The following is a 21,928-nucleotide window of genomic DNA, read 5'->3' on the forward strand; positions in this document are numbered from 1 at the left end:
GGGGTTGTCTGACCCCACTCTGGGGCCAGAGGGACAGGGTAGGGGCCTGCCCGGGGGTATGCTCGGAGGGCCTGACGTGGTGCCTCCTGTGGCAGGCTTGAGCCTGGCTCTGGCCACTGTCTGTCACTTCCTTTGCAGGATCAAGTAGGTGCTTGCATCAGGGTACAGGGGCCCCTTGGGGGCTGGGCCGTCAAGATCCCCAGACACCACTGGAGGGGAGGGGCAGGCCTTGGATTTCCTTCCCCTCAGGTCAGCAGCCTGGGCCAGGCCCTGGGTCAGTGGGAGGCGGGATGTGGGTGAGTGTCCCTACTGGGCTCCCGTCCTGCTGGCCGCGGCCTGCGGTGTTTACTCTGGTCCACGGTCCAGGCTCCATCCAGTGGACGGGGCAGTGCAGGGTCTGTGGCCCTGGCTCCTCCCCAGCCTTGAGCATCAAGCAGTGCCACAACCAGCTGAGATCTGCTTGGTGGCCCTGCCCCCCAGCCCTGTGTGAGCCCTGCTGCCAGCAGGGCCGTGTGCAGAGGAGGTGCAGGGACCTGGGGCTAGAGGCGACAGGGGCACCTGGGCCGGCGGCCCCGGGGATGGGGGGCCCCTGACTCTCCTGCTGGGCGGCAGTGACCCTTTGCTTCTCCCACTGCCACCCCCTGCCCAGGCCTCCGTAGGTTCTGGTTCTCGCTGTCCACACAGCTGCCAGGGCTCCCTTCCTGGGGGTAGCGTTCATCTCCAAGCTCAAGAGGAGATCCCTCTATAGAGATCCTTGACCCTCATCACTTCCTGGGTCCCCCCACGCCCCACGCCCCACTCCCGAGATGGCCCAGTTGTAGCCCTCAAGTCTGTGCCAAGGAGGAGGGGCAGAAGCCACTCCATGCCCATCATTAGCTTCTGCAGAGCCTGGGTGCCCTGAGAGCAGCTTGGCCGAACCCCCAGCCCACAGGCTTGGCATGCTCTCCAGGTGCCCACCAGTGGGATAGGGCTAGATGGACACCCCTGGGCACCTGTTGGTGCTCAGACTGGGGGCCACACCTCTGCCCAGTCTTCTGACTTGGGCAGCTGAGGCTGGCATCCGGAATGGGGTCCCACATCCCTGGGACCTCCCAGAACGCATCCCCCTGGCCCTGGTGCCCAGCCCTAGCCTTGCAGAACTGCTCATCTTTCCTGATTTCACTCATTTCCTGTTCTGGGGCCCCTTGGGGCCACAGGAAAGGCCAGGAGCCGGGGGTGGTCGCACTGCACTGATGGCCGTCGGCCTCCATGATGCCTGCTGGGCCAGGCCTTGGTGGGGCAGCGTGCCTGAACCTCAGTCCCAGGTGCCTCAGAGGCCCCGCCACACGGCTCCTTGTCGCTGCTGCAGCCGGAGCAGAGGCCTGAGGCTGTCAGTCTCCTCTCTCCCCTCCCACTCTCCTCCCCTGCCCCCTGCACCACTCCTCCGGCCACACCACCCAGTGCGCCACCTGCAGTGGGATCCCACAGCGGGAGAGGCACAGGGTCCGTGGGGAGGAAGGGCAAGACGTGGACCGGGACAAGGGTCGGGGGTCCGTGGGGAGGAAGGGCAAGACGTGGACCGGGACAAGGGTCGGGGGTCCGTGGGGAGGAAGGGCAAGACGTGGACCGGGACAAGGGTCGGGGGTCCGTGGGGAGGAAGGGATGAGGGGCTCCACAGACACCCAGCGGAGGACAGTCCCCAGGGCATGTGGGCCCCAGGACGCGTGGGTGGTGAGCTGTCTTGTCCGCTTTGGGTGATCTCTGAAGTGGTCAGTCCAGTGGGGAGGGTCCCCTGGCTGCAGTGTGGAAACGGGGGACGGGGATGGCTGGGGGCCACCCGCGCCACCCGCAGGAAAGACAGGTGAGGAGAGTATCTCAGCTCAAGCTGCAGGATGTGGGACGTCCTCTGGGTGGGGGGCTGGAAGGTGACCGTGGGGGGAGACCCTGGGGTGGGGGGTCATGGGGTCTTAGAGGAGACTCACAGCCCTTGGACTGTGACCCTCGAGAGCCCAGTGTTTGTTCCGAGGCCAGGCTGCGGTTTAAGGACAGACACAGGAGGCCTTCCACCTGCTCCCTAGACTCAGGGCAGGAGAGAGACAGTGGCTGAACCCAGGGCTCACTTATTAGGAGGATAAACAACCCAAGCCTCTCTCCAAACCCCCGGGTCCAGAGTACAAGCATCAAGGAGCAAATTAGGTATAATTCGGTCTTCACTGGGGTACCTGCTGCCCAGATGCCTTTGAACACAGGGTTCTCCACGGTTGCTCTGGAGGCCCCAAGCGGGGCTGGCTGCCTGGCCAGCTTTAGGCCTGTCTGTGGCCAGCAGCCATGTGCTCCCTCGGCCCCAGACTGCAAGTCACACGATGGGGACCAGGTGCCTGGGTCAGTGGGCTACTGAGGGGCCACGGGCTATCCCTGTCAGACCCCGCCGATTCTGGCCACGACCCAGCCTGCCCCTCCCTCCCAGCCCAGACGCTGGACACAGGGAAGCCTGCTCCTGCGAGGCACGTCTGTGCTGAGCTGTGGGGGGGCCTACCCAGCCGGAGGTGAGGGGTCTCTGATGCCCAGAGAGTGACCACAAGCAGCCGGGAGGGATGAGGGCTGGCGGGCATCAGGAGCTGCGCTGGCCTAGGGCTCACCCGGGAGCCTGTGGTCCCTTTGCTGCTTGAAGTCCTCCTCTGACAGGTGCGTGTCCTGGGAGAGACCCCCTGCAGCGGCCCCCACCTCAGATCTTACCATGTCCCTGAGCCTCCCCAGCTCCTGCCACCAGGTGGACCCAGGCTTTTGGGGGATCTGGATGGGGCAGCTAGTTCTTGGTTCAGAACTGGGGGGTATGGGACAGATGTCTGGTACAGCACCAATCCCAAGGGGCGAGCTGTGGGTGCTCCCCGTCACCACACGGCTCATGCTCCCCTCCCCACAAGGCTGTGTGCTCCCTTCATGATGGCCGGCCACCCTAGGGGACACTGCCTCCTCCAGACTCTCTTGGGTCCCACACTTCTCTTTTTTGTATTCGAATTCGTGGTGTTATATATATTTTTAAATTAAGTTTTTAAGATGACTGTAAATTCAATGCAGTTGTGACAGATAATACAGGAAGTGCCATGTTCACCTCGCCCAGTGTCCCCAAATGGCAGTCTGGCAAAACTACTGGACGATATCACGAGCAGGTCACTGACACTCAGGCCGGATGTGGGACAGTTCCATCCCCAGGAGGACCCACCTCCCCTCCTGGCCAAGTCCTCTCTGTGACCCCTGGCAGCACTGTCTGTAACTGTGACCATCCGAGAATGTCACTGAAATGGGAGCAGCCAGCATGCCAGCTTTCTGGGATTGGCTTTTCTTGCTTGACATAACTCTTTGGAGAGTCATCCCGTCACTGCCAGTGTTTCTGAAGTTTTGTAGCCTGGGACCTTGGCCAAAGCGCGGTCTCCGTGACCCCGTCTCTTCCCCCACCCTCAGGGAAATGCAGGGGCTTTTCGTTGCCAGGGCTGCGCGCCAGTCTGCGCAAGTGCTGAATGCAGGCGCTGGCTCATGACCGCGGTCCTCTGATGGCCCCTGCCCTCTCTCCTGACACCCGCCCTCCGCACTGGCCCCAGGGGAGGGAGTGGCAGGACCAGGGCCATCCAGGAGTGGCGCACTGCTTGAGGTGGTGCTGGGCGCCCCCATACCCACCCGGCCCTCATGCTCGGCAAGTGTGGGCTCTGACAGCTCCTAAAGAGAGACTGGTTGGGCTGGGAGGAGGGTTGGCTGTCCTGTGTCCCAAAACCCCAGTAAAAACCAGTTGGGTGGTCTGACTCCCCATCTCCCAAGAGCCTACTGTCTCCTGGGCCCCGGGTCGGTGCTGGGCTCAGCCGCTGGTCTATAGGGCACACAGGCGGTGTGGAGCCCACAGTATGTGCCTCGGCAGGTGGGAGGCGCAGTCTAGGGAGGGCCACCCTGGCCCGGAGAGCACGGTAGCCAGGGCAGGCTCTGTCCCTGGGCCCCAGGACCGCAGGGAAGGTGGTGGCTGAAGGGCACTCCAGGAAGGGGCCCCTGGCGGTCAGCTCCAGCATGTGGCCTGAATCCTGACGTCACAACTGCAGTAATGATGTGCACAGTCGGCCTGGGGAGGGTTTGCTCTGTCTTGAAATTTAATAATTTTGGTTGAACAACAGGAAGTCTCCGTTTTTGTCAAAACTGGTTGCCTCCCTGCACTTTCATGTGATTCGACTGAATCCTGAATTTCGTAGGCTCCCCTCCCGCCAAGAAACATGTCCGGATTTTTAGATTTTTTTTACCGAGAGGCCTTGGATGTGGCTGCAATGCTTCCCATGGGAGAAATCGGAAACCTCAGCAGGACTGCAATGCCCGGCAGGGGTCTGGAGGTCCAGCCCTCGGCTTGTACCCTGGCTCTGCCATCCGCACGTCTCGTGGGTCCCAGAGAGCTGTGTGGTCCGTCCAAGCACCGCCTCCACGTCTGGAAAACGGACGCAGGCACGCGCCAAGCCCTTCGACAATCCCGGGGTTCACGCAACACGTCCAGGTGAGAACGGCTGGCAGGGTTCCCTTCTGCTCACCCCCGTGTCCCCAGACCCGGACCCTCTCGTGAATCCTTGTCCTATAAACCAGGCGTTCACACGGGGCAGTCAGTCCTGGCTCGAGCCGGCAGATCAGAAAGCTCGCGTTCACCTTGTCGTCAGAACGTGTCAGATCTCGGGGCCTCTCTGGCCCAGCATCCACCTTCTAGCGGCAGGAGACTCGCAGCCACAAGACTACCCCCCACTTCCTTCTGGCTCAAGAACCCACATGTTGGGTGTCCTACCTTTCAACAAAAATAACCCACACCTGCCACTATGGACTGTGTCCCTCAAAACTCAGACTGAAGCCTTAACCCCCAACGTGACAGGACCTGGAGGCGGGGTTAGCGGAGGTCAGGCGGGGGTTGGGGGGCTCTGATGGGATCAGTGTCCTTGTGAAAAGGGACATGTGCTTCGGCTGTCTCTCGCCACAGGCCGCAGTGAGAAGGCAGCCACCTGCGCACCAGGAAGAGGGCCCTCACACCCCAGGCCAAGTGGCACTCGCATCGGATGTGACAGCCTCCAGGACCAGAAGGGATACACATCTGCTGTTGAAGCCACCTTGTCTGCGGTGTTTTGTTACCATGACCCAAGCTAAGGCACCTGCTCTGAATATCTATGGCCTGAGAACACAAGAGAATGGCAAGGAAAAGGCAAGTCCGAGATTTGTACCTTCTGTCTGCACTGCCCCGAAGTGGCCTGCAGACGCTGTGGCGGCGCCGCCAGGCCCCCGAGCCCGCAGAGCCGGGCCAGGCTCCCTGAGAACCCCGCAGCGCCACGCACCACTGGACCCGGCGGGGCTGGTGCCTGACCGGAGCCTCTGTTTTACTTCGGTGGCGGCCGTAGCACTCACTTTTCACATTTGATGGGGGAAAAGGAAACCCAAATCTTCCAAGGATGTGTTAACGTACGAGAGGGTGATCCGCCGGAGGGGGGGTGCACGTAAATGCCTCCTGTCTCCAAAAGGACACTCCAGGCAGCAAAGCCTGTGTTCTTAAGACAGAATGTGGGAGACCTCACCAGTGCTTCCAAGGGTTCAGATTCCTGGAACTTGGTTGGGCCCAGAGTCTAAAATAACAGCTGTGCGTGTGAGAAACACTTGCCCTGCACGGCCGCGAGGAAGCCTTAAAAGGAGTCTTTTCAGATCCAGACAATGGGACTGACTTCCCAGTGTAAACTGGAAAGAGAAATGGACAGTTTTAGAATTCTTCCACGTTTAAACACATGCAGCAACGGGTCTGCAACTCAAGCTGTAAAAACAGATTAATCCACAAATTCCAAGTTCTAATAGAAAAGTCTTCCCTTAAATAATTTAAAAAATACCGAGACCCACACGCTCCCAACTTAAACTCTTATCTACACAAATTTACAATATTTATAAGTCGCAGGCTGGTGCCGAATCACATTTATCACAAGTTCACTCTGGACCAACACAGACCAAGATAACACTGAAGCTAAGTAACAATAACACCGAGTTAAATCTTGGACATACACGTGACAAACAGTTCCAATGTGAAACGTGAAAGGAGGTAACCTAACTCAATAAATCTACAGCAGTTTTGATTAAAAGCCACGGGAGTGCAACGCAGCGAAGTGGCAACATGCAAGGGCCTGAGAGTCAGTTCCCTGCAGCCACGGCTCTTGGCCCTGCAAGTTCCTACGTGGACAGTCACCACAGGATGCCTGACGGGACACAGTCCCCGCCCCTGAACGAGTCCAGATTCTTTCTCTGCGGTCAGGGTCCCCAAGTGCCCGTCAGCGCCGGCCTCTCAACACCTGCCTCCACCTCAGGAGAGGCCGGCGAACGGACAGGTTGGGGCACGGCTACAAGGCTGGGCATCTGCACAGCCAGGCCGATGCTGGCCGCGATCCAGGGACGAGACGTTTCTACCTGGACATGAGGTGTCGCGATGGTACGCCCCAGGGCTCTCCCAGACCCAGAACGAGAGGCTCCCGAGCCAGGCCCTGTGGTGGCCGCCCCGGTGCACGGCCCTCGGGGCGCAGTGGAGTGAGGACCCGCAAGCTGTCCACCGACGCTTGGCGTCTGCCTGCAAACCCTGCGCTGGTGGCCGCAGAAACCAGGTCCCCTGGAGGGCTGGGCTCCTGCTGGACAACCAGCCAGAACCCGTCGGCTGTGCCCGCGCCAGGCCGCCTCAGCCGCTGCCCCGCACCGTCGGGCGGCGGCCGCAGCTCAGGGGATGCCCTCCTTCCTCTGACAGCACTGCGAGGGGGGCGCGGACCAGTCGTAGACGTAGGACAGGCGCAGCTGCACCTCCTGCCGGCACAGGCGGCCCTCCCGCGTCAGCGTCTGGTGCTTCTCCAGCATGTCGTCCAGGCTCTGCTTGTGGGTCACCAGGTACTGGTTGCTGCAGCCGCGGGACTTGTACTCGGTGTCGAAGCGCGGGTCGTGCTCGCGCTGGACGTCCACCGGCGCCAGCCAGGCGCCCAGGGACACGTCCTCGCTGTGCCACGTGCGCAGGTACTCGCGGCTGAGGCGCAGGTAGTGCACCAGGTCGGCCGAGAGCACGTAGCCGCCGCCCAGCGCGTAGGGCAGGTAGTAGTCACAGAGCTGCCAGGCGGCCTCGCGCCAGCGGCCCCCGGGCTTGACGCGGCCGCGGCCCGAAAAGAAGCCCCAGTAGAGGCGGCGGCGACGCGCGGGTTCGCGCGCGCGCAGCTCGGCCAGCAGCGCGTCCAGCCGCGCGAAGGAGTCGTCGTCCGCCTTGAGCACGAACTCGAAGGCCACGTGCTCGTCCAGCCAGGACAGCATGGCCAGCACCTTGGCCGTGAGGTTCTCGTACGCGTCGCGCAGCGCGGGCAGCAGCAGCAGGTCGCCGTGCCGCGCCTGCTCGCGCTCCAGGGCGCGCCGCTCCTCGGCGCCCAGGCCGCCCGTGCCCACCGCGAAGCGCGCCCACACGTCGCCCGGGCCGCCGCGCCGCGCCGCCGCCAGCCACGTGCCGCGGACGACGCTGCGCCGCTCGGCCGCCCGCGGCGCGCTGGCCACCAGCACGGCCAGGAAGGCGGCGGCGCGTGCGGGCCCGGCGGGCGCGGGGCTGCGGCCGGGTGGCGGGCGGGGGCCGTCCGCGGCGCAGCGGGCCAGGTAGAGCAGCCCGGCGCCGCAGAGCGCCAGGCCGCCGAGGCCCAGCGCCGTCCGGTGCCGCCACGCGCGCCGCAACAGCTTCATGGCGCGCGCGCGCGCGGGAGGCGCCCGAGGCTCCGAGGCCGGCGCGCAGGCCGCGTCCCCCCCGCGGTGGAGGCGGAGGGCTTGGGGATGCCCGTCACGTGGCCGCCCGTCACGTGGGCACGCGCGCCCTTCTCGTTGGTTGCCCCGGGAAGGCCGCGCGGCCACTTCCGCCCGGGGGAAAGATGGCGGCACCAGCGTCGTCGCCGTGGGGTCGCGCCCGCGCGCGCCGTTCCCGGTCCGCCTCTTCCCGGAAGAAAGATGGCTGCGGCCTAGGCGCGTCCCGTTGGAGGCGTCACGGGCGCTCGGGCCCCGCTCGGCGGATCCTGGGCGAGGGGAGGGAGGCCGGTGAGTGAGGGCCCCGGGGCGGGGCGTCGGGAGGTCCGCAGACGCTGGACCCTGGGCCCCTGCCCTTTCTGCCCACACCGACGGATCCTGCCGGGAAACTGAGGCTGAGGGAGACAGGTCGGCAGGGGAGTGGGGTGGACCCCGCTATTTACCAGCGAGGTGACCTCCCTCCCCTCGTCTGTAAAAGGTGCCCTAATTGGTAGGACTTGGTGAAGATTTGAAATGATGGTTGTAAAGCCCTGGATTTCCTGTCCAGCCAGTGACAGTTGTTAGGAAGACTATTAGTGGGACTCCTAAAACCGGGACAGAGCTGTCGGAATAAGGTTTGCGTTTTGATCGGCAAGAGATACAGGTTCGCCAGAACGGACACCCCAGGGTGGCCAAGAAGTGTCGCCTCCACTTAAGCTGGGCACCCTGGGGTGGCGTTACCACCCTCCACTGATGTCGTTTCTACCGGAGGGGGATTCCCTAGTCAAGGGACAAAGCCCCTGCCCTTTGAAATCCATTCTGGTGGGGCAGGCAGAGGACGAGGAATTGAGCAGTTGACTGAGATATTCAGCCATGCTGCTCCTGTTGTACTTTCCAAGATAGGTAATTGTCATAAGCGAGAGGAGGAAGTGTCACTTGACCTCGTGGTGTCTGTTCAGTTATCTTGGGGTTGCTTTTTGTACAGAACGTAGCGTACCACCCATGAAGATAGGCGGAGAATTGATCTTGCTCTTTCAAGGAGCAAAGTACAGTGTGTTTGGACACGGTATGTGTTTTTACGGCCACAGTCAGTAAGGGTTATAGTAACGTCAGGGGAAAGTCCTCTGGGTTTGTGCGCCACTTTCCTAGCCAGGAGAGCTGGGACACAGCACCGGAGTCACACTCCAGCAGGAAAGGACGCCGTCCAGGCCACTGGAAGGAAACCCAGCATGAGCACCTGTGTCGCGGGCTCCCTGCCTTGGTGACTGCAGGCTGCGTTTCCTCCCAGGCCCACCTTCAGGCGGCCCCTCTGCGTCTCCTTGGCACCTGCACAGCATCTCCACTTAATACCCTGTGATGTGCTTGCTGGGGCTGTGGGTTCCCCGCCAGGCACCACTTCTTCGTGGTCTGTTTACATACAGCCATGTCGGTTTTGAGTCACGTGCCCTGCTCTGTTCCCATGGGCCCCGGGCTCTTTATTGTACGCTGTTGCAGGGCGCTCATGTTTTCAGGAGCACGCGTATTGCAGTGTGGCAGAAATACCTGCATGTGTTCACTCACTTCTGTGGCGTGCCTGCTAGGCGGTGTGACGGCTCTTGGGATGGTGACGTGGGGGAGGGTGTGACGCTCTGGTAGATGCGATTGAGGGGCAGTCACAGTACAGAGAACACCATGGGACAGCTGCTTGTGGAGAGGTGGCAGGCACTGGGAGGAGGGATGTCCGCTGCCCTGTGAGAGGTGCTCCCTCAGAGGGGTGAGACACATGAGAGCAGGGGCTTGTTGAAGGGCCCAGGTAGGACCCAGGTTCAGAAGATTAACGCACAGAGGCATCACCTGTCAGGAGGATAATGCCAGTCAGGAGCAGTTAGGCTGAAAAGGAAGCATCGAATAAGCAAGAGGTGACGTCCGCTAGTGTGGCCTGGCCAGCCAGGGCTGTGTGCCCTCAGGCTGTGGTGTGGCGGCCGTGCCGCTGGACAGCATAGGCATCTGCTTTGCCGCAGCTTGGCGGCAGATGGCTCCCTGGCCTGCGGTGGGTGTGTCCAGGGCCCGCCACCCCTGGGCTTCCCTCAGCTGCTCCTCCATGGAAAGACTGCCAGAAGAGGGGAGGGTCTCAGCCGCACCCGCGACGACCAGGCTACATCAGGCGCAAGAAGGAGCTAGAGCCCTGTTTGGGAAGTGTGCAATGCGAGTGTCCACGCGGGTGGGCGGGCAGGTGGCCGGGCAGCTGTGCCCTGTCCCACCACCGGCCAGAGGGAATCTGGAGGCACCTGGAGGGTGAGGGAAGGCAGGCGGGCCCATGCAAGGGAGCAGATGTGGGAGAAGGCTGCGATGGCCGAGTGTTAGTGGCCCTGGGATCCTTAATGTGGTGACGTGGACAGGAAGGTGGCCTTGGTTCACCGTTGCCAGGCCAAGGCCCACCTGGGATGACAGACCTCCTGGTGCCGCTGTCTTGGTGGTCCTGTGTGAACACGAGCAAGAACGTGGGTGCGCTCACATGCACGTATATGTAGGTGTACATGTGGAGGTGCGTGTGCACAAACATGTATAGGGGTACATGTGCGCACACTTACACGTATGTGCCTTGTGCGTGCACGTGCGTGTGTGCACATCTGCAGAGGTCACTGAGGTGGGAAGGTGGGAAGGGGCTGGTGCCCTTCTAGGTGGGTTTGGGCGTTTGCACTGGCACCAGGCTCAGTCCTCACAAAGCCCCAGGGTGGGGGAGGGGCCTCCCGTTACAAGGGGGAAACTGAGGCTGGGGAGGTCAGGAAACTTAGCCAAGTTCACAGAGCTCACAAAGGCTGAGTTGGGATTTGGAGAGTGAATTACCACGTCTCTGGGGTCAGTCTCGGTGGCAGAAGGGATGGAGAGAGGCTGTTAGGCCCGCTGTAGCCATTGGAAGGGGCAGGCCTAGTGGTGCTGGGCGGCTCTCGACATGGGGCCACTTCATCCGAGTAAGAGAGATGAGAGCTGGAAACCCAGCATCTTTCGAAAAAAAAAAAATAGTATGTCTAGTATGGATCCTGTCAAGCCAGAACTTCTGTTTCACGTTGTAAGTAAACACTTCTTTGGTGAAGTATTTGCTGAGTCTCCCCTAAACGATGGCTGTGTTCTCTTTGTAGGCCGTTAATGCTGGGGACTGGCAGCCACGGGCTGTTGGCTTTCTGCAGGGCCTGGGGTGGTGGGAAGGCTGTGACCCCAGGCCCCCCTTCCTCACCTGCCCCGCCCCTCTCTCCCCAGCTGCTGGCCGCACTCGCGGGACATCCTGAAGTCCGGACCCAGGTGGCCATGGCATCCAGGCAGCCTTCCCTCTGTGGCCTGGCTTCTCACTGCCTCTGGGTCTTGGGGGTCATCCTTCTGATGGATGTGTCTGCCCGGCCTGCCAACCACTCATCTGCTCGGGAGAGGGCAGGCAACAGGGAGGAGCATGAGATCGTGCCCCCAGACCACCTGAATGGGGTGAAGCTGGAGATGGATGGGCACCTCAACAAAGACTTCCACCAGGAGGTCTTCCTGGGGAAGGACATGGACGGGTTTGAGGAGGATGCGGAGCCACGGAGGAGCAGGAGGAAGCTGATGGTCATCTTCTCCAAGTAGGTGCCCAGGCCCGGGGTGGGGGGTGGGGGGCAGTTAGGACCTAACTGATTTGCTCACCTGGCACTTAGTGTGGCCAGAGCCCATGCACGCCATGTGCTGGGGCTGGCTGGGGTCACAGGTGGCAGGGACCCAGGACCTTAGGGCACTTCCTGCCTGGCATGGGCCTGGTGAGTTCCAGGCTCCCAGGGTACCGTGGTGACACAGTCTTGTGCCAGGACCCAGGATGCATGGCTCCCAGGACCCAGGATGCATGGCTCTCAGTTCCAGGAAGGAGACGGAGAGGAGCTTGGTCATGGGGCTAACTTTCTTGTGGGAGCCACTCTGAGTGCACACAGATGTCACACAGGCTGTGCACACACGCACAGGCCACGTGCACTGGCTGCGAGCACACACAGAGGTCACATGGCTGGGGGGCATTGGAACCTCCGAGGGAGGAGAGGGGCCTCATGGCCCGGGCATGAGCTCAGGAGGAGGCCCTGGGCCGTTGGACTGGGCTGTTTCCTGAGCCTGCCAGCCTCAGCTTCCTCACCTGCGCGAGGGCGCGTTGAGAGCCCTGCTTCCCGGGCATGGTGAGAAGTCCCGGGACCCTGTGTTTGCTGTCAACTTGTAGGACAGGGTGGGAGAGGGCGGAGTACAGGTGGAGGCCAGCGGGGCGGGCAGAGGGAGAGGGTGTGCAGAAGGGCGTGGCGGGTTTTGCCCAGAGAGGGGTGGGTGGAGACTAAGCAGGTGCAGGTGGAGGTGAGGAAGGGCAGGGTGGGTGTGAGGCCCCTGCTGCTGAGCAGAGGCGTCAGGTGCCCCAGTCATCTAGCAGGGGTGACGAGAGGCAGCCAGCAGGCGTGCATGTGTCCTCGGCGTAGAAGGCCAGGTCTGGACGCTGGGTGAGAGGTCCAGATAGAGGACCGTGGCCAGACCAGGGCCTGTGGGGTTCAGAGGTGAGGAGGAAGAAGCCACCAGGAGGCTGTGGCGTAGGAGCACGTTGCTTTCCTGTGCGGCCCCCTCGGATGCCACCCAGGAGGGACGGGTGACTGTCAGCTGTGCAGTGTGCCACAGCCTTGTCCAGCATACGGACTTCACTACTATCTTTGGAGTGAACTTTGCTGCTTCCAGTGGACAGAGGAAAGCTGGGAACTGAGCCACCAGGTGGCACGTGGCTCCTTCTTGGTGGTCAGATGGAGGCGGCAAGGTTGGGGTGCCCATTCTTTTGTCTCCATGGCACCCTGATGGGGTTTCCCTGGATGGGGCTTGGTGAGAGAGGTGGATCCCGGAAGCCCGCCAGTGAGGGGCGCTCTGTGCACCGGATGCAGGGAGGGGCAGGGGGAGTAGCAGGTGGGCTGCCCACTGGGGGCAGGAGCTGGGGGCATTTGGGCTGGCTGAGACCGAGGACAGAGGTGGGCGCTGCCAGATCACGTGGAGGGCGCCGGGCTCTTCCCAGGAATCTGTTGGGAGCACCCAGATCCCCACTGAGAACCACCTTCCCGGCAGCCTGGAGAGGATGGTCTGCACCACTTGGTGGGCCAGGGCCAAGTGTATGCCCACAGTCAGTCTTTGGGCTGAAAACGCCCAGGTAAGGGGATCTACCCAGGCCTGCCCTGGGCATCCTCGGGAGAGAGGGTGGCTCCACCCTGGGCCCTGAGGTGCCCTTGGGACTTTGGACCTGTGAATATCTTACCTGTTATAAGATCTTCCATCCAAACAGATTCAAATTCAGCTCTTGGACCAACAGCAGGTTCTCCTGGCCCTGCTTCTGTGCCTCAGAGCCCTTGGCACCTCTGTGCGTTGGGGCCTGGAGGGTCTAGTGGAGGGGCCGAGGGCTCCGGGAGGAAGGGGCCGCCAGAGGGGCCAGGCAAGGCCTACCGGTGACGGCAGTGGGGCAGAATCCAGAGAGGGTGGATTCGCCCAGAAACTCAGTGCCAGGGGCAGGTGGGTGACACTGGAGCGGGGTCCTGAAGGAGCGAGGCGCACGGTGGGGAGGCGGGACACTTTCCTGCTGTTGCGTACGTTCTAAACGTTGAGGGTTAGTTCCCTACCCGGTTGGGACGTGGGTGGGTATCGGACAGCGATACTGAGGGAGCCTGTGCTGCAGCAAGGCCGGGAGCGTGAGGGCTGGGGCTGTGTCCAGAGCCCACCTGGGGCTCACACCAGGGGCTCTGAGGGCTGGGTATGCAGGGGTCTGTGTGTGTGTGGGGGTCTTCCGGGCCATACCTGGGCCTTCTCTTCCTGGGCACCTGTGTGCATGCAGCCACGAGGGGCCCTGCGGTGTGGAGAGGTGGCGTGTGCTCAGGGGTCACGATGCTGAGAACACGTCACCCAAAGTGCAGAAAACTGGGCCCGCAGCCAGTCGCTGCCAGGCGGAACCGGGTCGCGCCGGCTCACACGCCAGCTGCTGCTCGTTCGTCTCTCAGGCATGGCTGTGTCTGTCCCGAGTGGCGTCCCCGATTTTGTGGGGTCACAGGCAGGGAGCCTCGAATCTCTCTCACTGCCCCTCGTGGCCGTGGCTTCCACATGGACTTTTTGGTCCCCTGCCCAAGTCACGTGTGGCCTCAGGGTCTGGTTTTGATGAAAGTAATGTTGCCACAACATTTCTGAAATAAGCTGTTTGTTTTGGAAGAATATGAGATTTACGGAAAAGTGTTGAAGACGGCCGGTTTCCCCAGACCCGGACACTGAGGTGAGCGCGGTGCCTCTGTCAGAACTAAGAGTGCTGTGTTCCTGTCGCCTACCCCCCAGTCGCAGATGTCACTCAGGTCCCCAGCGTCCCTGTCCGGGTCCCACGCTGCGCTGAGCGTCACAGCTCCTTTGTCCCCTCTGGGGTGTGCTGTGTCTGGGACTCTCTTGCTTTGTCATGACCTTGACGGTTTGGGGCGGACCGCACAGGTGCCGGGTTTGTCTGTTGTGTTTCCTCGCGGTCAGAGGGAGGTTGTGGCTTCGGGAAAGGACACCCCAGAGGTGGGGTGGCCCTCTTGTCACAGCCTGTCGGGGTCACGTGGGCCCGGTCACCTGGGTCGGGTGGTGCCCGCCGGGTGTCCCTCTGTCTTCCGGGGCGGCTCCGTTGTCACTGCTCCCTGCAGGGTGGGAATGGAGCTGTGCCTCCCGGTGCGTGGGGGGAGGGGGGCGCTGTCGGACTTGGAACCCGGAGGGAGGACGTGTCCCCCACGTGCGCATGTTGATCGGTGGCCCCTTCCGCCAGCGGGGGCTCCTGGGTGTTCGTCGTGCACCCGGGGTGCCGTCCAGCACTGCGGTTGTGCTGCTGCCCTGGCCCCAGCCTTGGCAGGTGGGGGGGGTCCTGCATGGGTCTGTTTGGGGGGCACCGCCTCACTTCCTGGCACTGCCGGCGGCTCCAGGTGCGTGTTGCTGTGCGGCCGCCTCCCCTGGGGGCCCCGGTGCCTTTCACCGGAGGGCGGTGTCGAGGCCCGGGCCCCGGGGCGGTGTGCGCCTGCCGCCGGCGCCGCTGCCTGGGTCTCGTCGGTGGACGAGCTGGCTGACGTGTGCATGCGTACTAACGTGTGCATTTGTAGGTGTCATGCACACATGTCCTGACATGTGTACACGTGTGTGCACTAGTCAGTGCACGTGAGTATTGCTAACTCATGCTTGCATGGGAGTGTGCTAACCCGTGCACACACGTGTACAAGCCACATTTGCTTCTCCATCTAGGCATCTGCACCCGCCATTGGAACATGACCCTGCTCTGGCTTCACCGCTCTGGTCTGGGCCCCAGCATCTGGGTTGACCGTGCGGCCTGCCGAGAGCCCACCGTGGCCCCCGGACGGTTGGGGAAGTGGTGCTGGGCTTCAGCTGCAGAGCAAACGCCAGCCTTCCCTGCCGCCCCCAATGTGCCCTGACGCCTCCGGCACCACCGTTGGGTAGAGTGTGTCCCTGTTCATGGCGGTGGAGCCCTGCCCGCCATCCTTGAGTGCGTCCGTCGGCCCACCTGGTCTGATGTCGCCCCTCTGCCCGCAGGGTGGACGTGAACACGGACATGAGGATCAGCGCCAGGGAGATGCAGCGCTGGATCATGGAGAAGACAGCAGAGCACTTCCAGGAGGCCATTGAGGAGAGCAAGGTGCACTTCCGCGCCGTGGACCCCGATGGCGACGGTATGGCCGATGGGACTCCGGCTGCCAGGAGGGGGGCGGTGCGCAGAGGGCAGAGGATGTGGGGTGCCCGCCGCCACTGCCCACGAGACAGGCCTCCCGGCTTGCGTGTCCCCTGCGGGCGAGGACGGGGTGCAGGGGACGGGCTGGGGCTTCAGGCCGGGGTCTGGCCGTTCCGCTGCTTCTGCTCCTGTAGTTGCCTGGCATCTGAAAACAATTACATACCTCTTTTCATGGATTTGTCCTTTATTTTTTTTGTAAGTTTACTTATTTATTTATTTATTTAGAGAGAGAGAGACTCTGTGCGCGCACGTGCGTGCAAGTGGGGCAGGGGCGCAGAGCGAGAATCCCCAGCAGGCTCTGTCCTGACCGCTCAGCGGGGCTTGAACTCCCAAACCGTGAGATCGTGACCTGAGCTGAAACCACGAATCAGATGCTTAACTGACGGCCCCAGCCAGGCGCCCCTGCACGCATCTGTGTCAGACTGTCCGTTGTCCAACAACCCTAGCAGTTGGTCGTTTCTTCTAGGCCGTGTGTCATGGGACGAGTATAAGGTGAAGTTTCTGGTGAGCAAAGGCCACAGCGAGAAAGAAGTTGAGGAAAAGATAAAGAATGGCGAGGAGCTGAAGGTCGACGAGGAGAGTGAGCACCCAGGCCCTGCTGCAAGCCTGGAGGGGGAGGGGCGGGGCCGCAGGGGGAGGCGGGTGGGGCCCGGCGTGTCCCGTTCCTCCTGCAGGCGGGGGCCACCATCCCCTCCCTTGTCCCATCGTGTCTTCTCTTGGCGGATGTGCGTGCGTGGGAGTTTCTCTGCGGCATCTTTGTGCCCACGACGTGGTCCCTGTTTGTCGCGTGTCTGCCAGCTGCTCAGGTGAGTGTGCTGGCGGCCTCTGCTTGGTGAAGGCTGCTGCTGTGTCCTCCCGGCCACAGCTGTTCACTGCCGTTGTGTCCCCAGATGAACGGTGGGTGCCCCTGCCTGTGCCAGAGTGCGTGTTTCTAGGCCTGGACCCCGTGTCCTGTGTCAGGACGGCAGCCATACCTGCTTTCTGTGTGTAATTTTCCTGTAGTCTTGAAGCCCGCGCACAGCGAGGAGTGTGACTGGCCTTCCCGCGTAACTTCTGTCCTGTGGTCTTGATGCAACTGCTTAGTGGTTCCAGGTCTTTGTCAGCATTTCTTGGTTTCCTGTACAGGCAGGTGTGACGTCTGTGAAGCAAGAGAGTGTATTTCTTTCCCCCCGTCTGGGTGTCTCTAACATCCCTCCCTTTCTTTTGTGTTTGTTTATTTATTTTTTAATGTTTAATTTTAGGGAGAGAATGTGTGCACTAACGTGGGAAGGGCAGAGAGCGGGGACAGAGGGTCTGAAGCGAGCACAGAGCCCGATGAAGGGGCTCAAACTCACAACCTGAGAGATCCTGACCTGAGCTGAAATCAAGAGTCAGTGCCTAACCGACTGAGCCCCCAGGCACCTCTTTAATTTCCTTTTCCTATCTTATCACATTGGCTGGAATTTCCCGTACCGTGTTGAAAAGTACCTTTTTCTTGTTCTGATCTTTGAGGCAAAGTGTCAATTTCCTCACTGCTGAGCATGACATGGGCTGTAGGGTTTTGTAGACGTTCTTTGTTAAGTTGAGGAAGTTCTTGTCTGTTCCTTGTTTGCTGAAAGTTTGGCTCACGAATGGGTGTTGGATCGTGTGTAATGCTTTTTCTGTGCTGGTAAGGTCATATGATTCTTCTTTTCCAGCCTGTTGAGGTGATGATTGTATTAATTGTTTTTTGGATGTTGAATCGTCCTGCGTACCTGGGGTAAACCCCACTTGGTCGTGGGATGTAATTCTTCTTGTGTTTTTGGATTCAATTTGTGGATATTTTGTGGCGCATTTTTGCATGAGAGACTCCAGTCTGTAGTTTCCTTTTCTTGCAGCGTCTGGTAGTGTCTGAGTTTCCAGCTGACTCCTGGAGGGCCGCCTGTCAGGGGCACCTTGTTAATGTCTCATGCCTTTATTTTTCCTGCTCAGTCCGTCCATGGGGAATGTGTAACGTAGAAGGGCCTCAAGGTACACAGCACAGAGGCTCCTGGACGTCCTGTGACGCCGGCCGGCCTTTCCCGCTTCCCCGGAGGTCATCCACGTTCCCGTTCTGTCCCTTTTAAACCCTGTACCTTGGACATTACTACTTTTTTCCTGAAATGGTTTCCCTTTTTCGTATCTGTTTGTGCTGTGTGTTCTCATGGTTTGTCCTGAGGTTCTGGCTGTCCCCCGAAGGTGTAACTTGGAGGCGTCTGGGCATCCCGAGGGGCCTCTGCCCTCTGCCAGCGTTGGTGACTTGGCACTGGCTTCTGCGGTGCCCGCTGCGGCTTGGGCTGCTGGCCCCCTGTCCTTGCCCCTCTCCGGAGCTAGTCTGTCTTCAGTGCCTTTCCCTTGGGTGTGTCTGGGGTCAAGACCCGTCCTTCAGGGGCGTGAGTTCTGTCACCTCAGCACGTATCTCAAGGTCCGTGTTCCCTTCTTCTGTCTGGGTGGGGCACTGCAGGTGAGGCGCAGTGCAGAGGGCCTGGGAGGCCGGGGGCGGGCCAGCCGGGGCTGCAGGCAGGCGTGAGGGGCCCCACGTGGTGGTCTGCCTCCTCCGGGGGCCTGCACTCGGCAGGTGGCTGTGGGCTCGTGGGGCTTGCAGGGGTCTGCGCCCGGCCTCCCTCCAGCTTCTGGCGCCGCCGGCATCCCTGCTGCGGTGGTGTTGCCTCAGTCTCTCATGCTGGTTTCCATGCCCACCTTCAGTGCCTGGTGACCTCACCCCAAGACCCTTAAGTGGCTCCAGCTGCATAGACCTTTCTCCAGGTCAGGTGCTCCTTGCAGCCCATGGGCCGATGGGGCAAGTTTGTGCTGACCCCGTCAGTCTCGGCCCCACACAGGGAGGTGGCCACCGGTCACCCCACTTTCCTTTAAGTGGATTCACCATTAAAAGTAGGTCACCGTGGGATCTTCTGTTCATCAGAAGGCTCTAAGACTTGAGATGACAGGTGCTGTGTGGGCTGCAGCCGTGTCCCCTGTTGCGATGTGCCAGGGCCTGGGGGTCCCCGTTCCCAGTGACGGTGGCGCGGGTGCAGGCCGGCCTCGTGCTTGAGCCCTTCCCCCTCGCCTGGCCTCGCCCTGGACCGCCCCTGAGCCTGCGAGGCTGCGGGCCTTCCCACGGAGGGAGAGTAGGGATGTAGTGAGAGTGTGCGGGGGATGCTTGAGTCATATCTGGAAGCTGGGTTTTCCTCCAGGGCCCTACTCTCCATGTACAGCGCACGTGAAGGAGATGGAAAGGAGCGAGGTTGTGCTTTGTTCCTTTAGGTGTGCGGGAGGGTGAGTCAGCCTATACTGTGCTTTCCATTGCTCCTGGGGAGCGAACAACAACAGTGAGCCGGGGCGGGGGGGGGGGGACTGTGGGGAGGGCTTTGTCTGGAGTGGGGTCAGCACCTGTATTTGAGGAGCTGTCTGTGTCTGGGGGGGAGGTGTCTGGATCTTGTGGGATGAGGGTCTGTGTCTGTCTGCCAGCTTTGTACCCTTTGCCTCCCTGAGGCCCGAGCTCGGCCTCCCTCGCTGCGGTGTCCTGAGCTGGCCCTCCTACGCGGGCAGCGGGCCCCAGCGCTCTCCCGGGGGGCCGGGGGCATGCGGGTGCGCGGGGGCCTCGGTCCTCACGGAGGTGCCTCTCTCAGCACAGGAAGTCCTGGAGAACCTGAAGGACCGGTGGTACCAGGCGGACAACCCCCCCTCAGACCTGCTGCTGACCGAGGACGAGTTCCTGTCTTTCCTTCACCCCGAGCACAGCCGTGGCATGCTCAAGTTCATGGTCAAGGAGATTGTCCGGGACCTGGGTGAGGCCCCACCCATGGCCCTAGCGCCCCAGGGTGGGGGTGGGGGGCAAGGGCAGCTGGGCTGGAGGGCAGGGCCTGTGGCACCTGCAGCGACCCTCCTGCCAGGGGCTGGCCGGGGGGTCTCCGAGGCTGTGTGGCCCCCTGGTGAGGGAAGGTCAGGGCTTGCCCTGTGCCATCTGACCTCCGCCAGGCTCCTGGGCAGGTCATGTGAGACGTACCTGTTTAGGGTAAAATTTAACAGGCTAAAAATTCGGTAGCAGACCTGTTTGGTTGACTTTCTTCTGGGTGAGCCTGGGTGGTCGCGAGCCCACTTGGGGTCTGAGCGTCCGCACCTCTGTCCTGCAGACCAGGACGGCGACAAGCAGCTCTCGCTGCCCGAGTTCATCTCTCTGCCCGCGGGCACAGTGGAGAACCAGCAGGGCCAGGACATTGACGACAGTTGGGTCAGAGACCGGAAAAAAGAGTTTGAGGAACTGATTGACGCCAACCACGACGGGATCGTGACCATGGCAGAGTTGGAGGTGCGCGCGGGTGATGGGGGGCGTGGGAGCACCCCTGGCGTTGGACACAGGGCCCTGAGTCGCTGCAGTGGAAAGGAGGCGGCACCGGTCCAGCTGGGACAGGTCACTCAGTGGCACCTAGAAGTGGGCAGGGCTGGCGTCTGATGGCTACAGGCTCCCTGGTGGTGGCAGGGGGTGTTCCACCCCACCAGCCTGGTCGCCTTTGACGCTCAGAGAGGATTCGAGTGGAAAAACAGGGAGCCCAGTGGTGTGCCTCTGCCTGCCCCCTGCTCGGGGTGTCTGGGATGTCTTAGCCTCTCGAGGTTCCAAGGAGCCACTCCCCAGTGGGCCGTGGGCCGCGTTGGAATCCACCATCTTCCCCTGAAGTGTTTTCACTGGTACCGTGTGGGCTTGTTTTTTCCCATTGCTGGATGACTCATTTGTTGCACCCCAGAATTCTCTGATCCCTGCTGATACCTGGCGGACAGACACCTTGGTTCAAGGATCGAACGGTGGCTGATTTGGTCCATGTCCCTGCCTTTGTCTGTGCCCCGCATGACCTGCTGTCAGGCCCTGGGGGGTGCCACGCAAGGCTTCTTGCGCTCCAGGAGAGCTTCCCCCCTCCTGTGGTAGGGGCTCCCTGGCGAGGACGGGGAGGTAGTGAGTCTCCCGCACCTGAACAGGTGAAGGCTGCCTGGCCTTGAGCCACTTGCAGCCTGATGTCTTCATTCCAGAACATTCAGGAACACACCTCTATCCCCTTCTTGCTGCTTCTGTGCTCTCAGCCAGTGGGGGGGTTTTAAACAAGGATTTGCTCTCTGTGGCTGTTTAGAGGGTTCAAGCCCTGCTGCCGCCTCCCTGAGGCACAAGGTGCTGAGCTCGCCGGCCAGGCATCCATGTGGGGCGGGGGCCTCCGCCTCGGGGTGGGGGGGGGGTCTCAGCTGTGTCACCACGCACCGTAGTGACGATGGCGCCTGAGGTCTAGGGGCCCCAGTGCCGCCGGGGAGTGGGTGAGTGGGGGAGGGCCCCGGCGGCCAGGGCCGCGGTGCTGACGCAGTGTCCGCGGCTGCCGTAGGATTACATGGACCCCATGAACGAGTACAACGCCCTTAACGAGGCCAAGCAGATGATCGCCATCGCCGACGAGAACCAGAACCACCACCTGGAGCCTGAGGAGGTCCTCAAGTACAGCGAGTTCTTCACGGGCAGCAAGCTGATGGACTACGCCCGCAACGTGCACGAGGAGTTCTGAGCCTGCGCCCCTGTGGCCTTCCCCCCGCACCTCGCCGGCCTGCCCCTCCTGGAAGTCTCCCTCCTCCCTGCCACCCGAGGCTGAGGGTCCGGGCTCCTTATACGTGTGCTTGAGCAGGCCTGAGCCCCCGAGGTGGGCCGTGGGCTGGCCGCCCCCGTACGCGGGGCCCCACGTGCCGCCGCGTCTCACTTCTGAGAAGCGGGTGCTGTTGTGCGAAGGCACCAACCGCAGTGGCGCCCTGTGGGCTCCCCACACCCGTGGGACGTAACGTGGCTCCTGCCGCTTCCTTGAAAACCGAGCGGTGGAGATCGTGCTCGAATGTGCTGCTGGTAGCCAGCCGCTAGGGGTGCCTGCCCTTCCTGGGGCGCTGGGGAGGGGCTGTCAGGATGTCTGGTCTCCAAAAACACAAACACTTGTGACAAGAATCTTATGAATTTACTTTAAAATATAGTTGCCTTTTTCTCCCAGCTTCTTTTATTTTTTTAAGCCCATACAACGATTTTGGAACATTTGTGGCTAGGTGGCTTCCACTTAGCGCTTTTGAGGTGGGCGATTTGGTGAGAACAGAGAGTTTGGTCAGGCAGGTGCGGGAAGGACCAGCTGCATGTGACGGATGTGTTTACCGGCAACGGGGACGTCTGGGAGCTCGTGGGAGACGGCTTTCGCAGGGAGCCGAGGGTCTGGGTGTGATCCCCTGGGAGGGGTGGGGGGGCCAGGGAAGCGGAGTTTCTGGTAGAGCAGGAAGGTCTAAGGACAAGCCCTCAGGGGAGGGGCCGAGGGGAGGAGGCAGGAGGCCACTGAGAGCAGCCTCGGAGCCCCCAGCCTGGCTGGTTGTGGGGGACAGAGCAGGGGCGGCCAAGGGGCCCAGAGTCTCGCTGAGCCAGTGGCC

General features: G+C 61.6%; 2 protein-coding genes across 2 annotated transcripts; one reads left to right on the top strand and one right to left on the bottom strand.

Annotated features, from left to right (window-relative positions):
• Positions 1 to 5,928: 5,928 nt before the first annotated feature.
• On the bottom strand, positions 5,929 to 7,768 carry B3GALT6 (beta-1,3-galactosyltransferase 6). The gene has a single exon (XM_039248288.1). It carries the CDS (start codon positions 7,717 to 7,719, stop codon positions 6,730 to 6,732), a length of 990 nt encoding a protein of 329 aa, XP_039104219.1. The 5' UTR covers positions 7,720 to 7,768; the 3' UTR covers positions 5,929 to 6,729.
• Positions 7,769 to 7,964: 196 nt separating this feature from the next.
• On the top strand, positions 7,965 to 21,506 carry SDF4 (stromal cell derived factor 4). The gene is made up of 7 exons (XM_039248417.1): positions 7,965 to 8,064; positions 10,990 to 11,342; positions 15,307 to 15,443; positions 15,969 to 16,082; positions 19,129 to 19,287; positions 19,633 to 19,808; positions 20,863 to 21,506. The coding sequence occupies exons 2-7, from the start codon at positions 11,038 to 11,040 to the stop codon at positions 21,037 to 21,039; spliced, it is 1,068 nt and encodes a 355-aa protein (XP_039104348.1). The 5' UTR covers positions 7,965 to 8,064; positions 10,990 to 11,037; the 3' UTR covers positions 21,040 to 21,506.
• Positions 21,507 to 21,928: the final 422 nt, after the last annotated feature.

The sequence above is a fragment of the Hyaena hyaena genome, unplaced genomic scaffold, assembly GCF_003009895.1.
Source record: "Hyaena hyaena isolate Hyena2069 unplaced genomic scaffold, ASM300989v1 scaffold_308, whole genome shotgun sequence".
Lineage (NCBI taxonomy): Eukaryota > Metazoa > Chordata > Mammalia > Carnivora > Hyaenidae > Hyaena > Hyaena hyaena.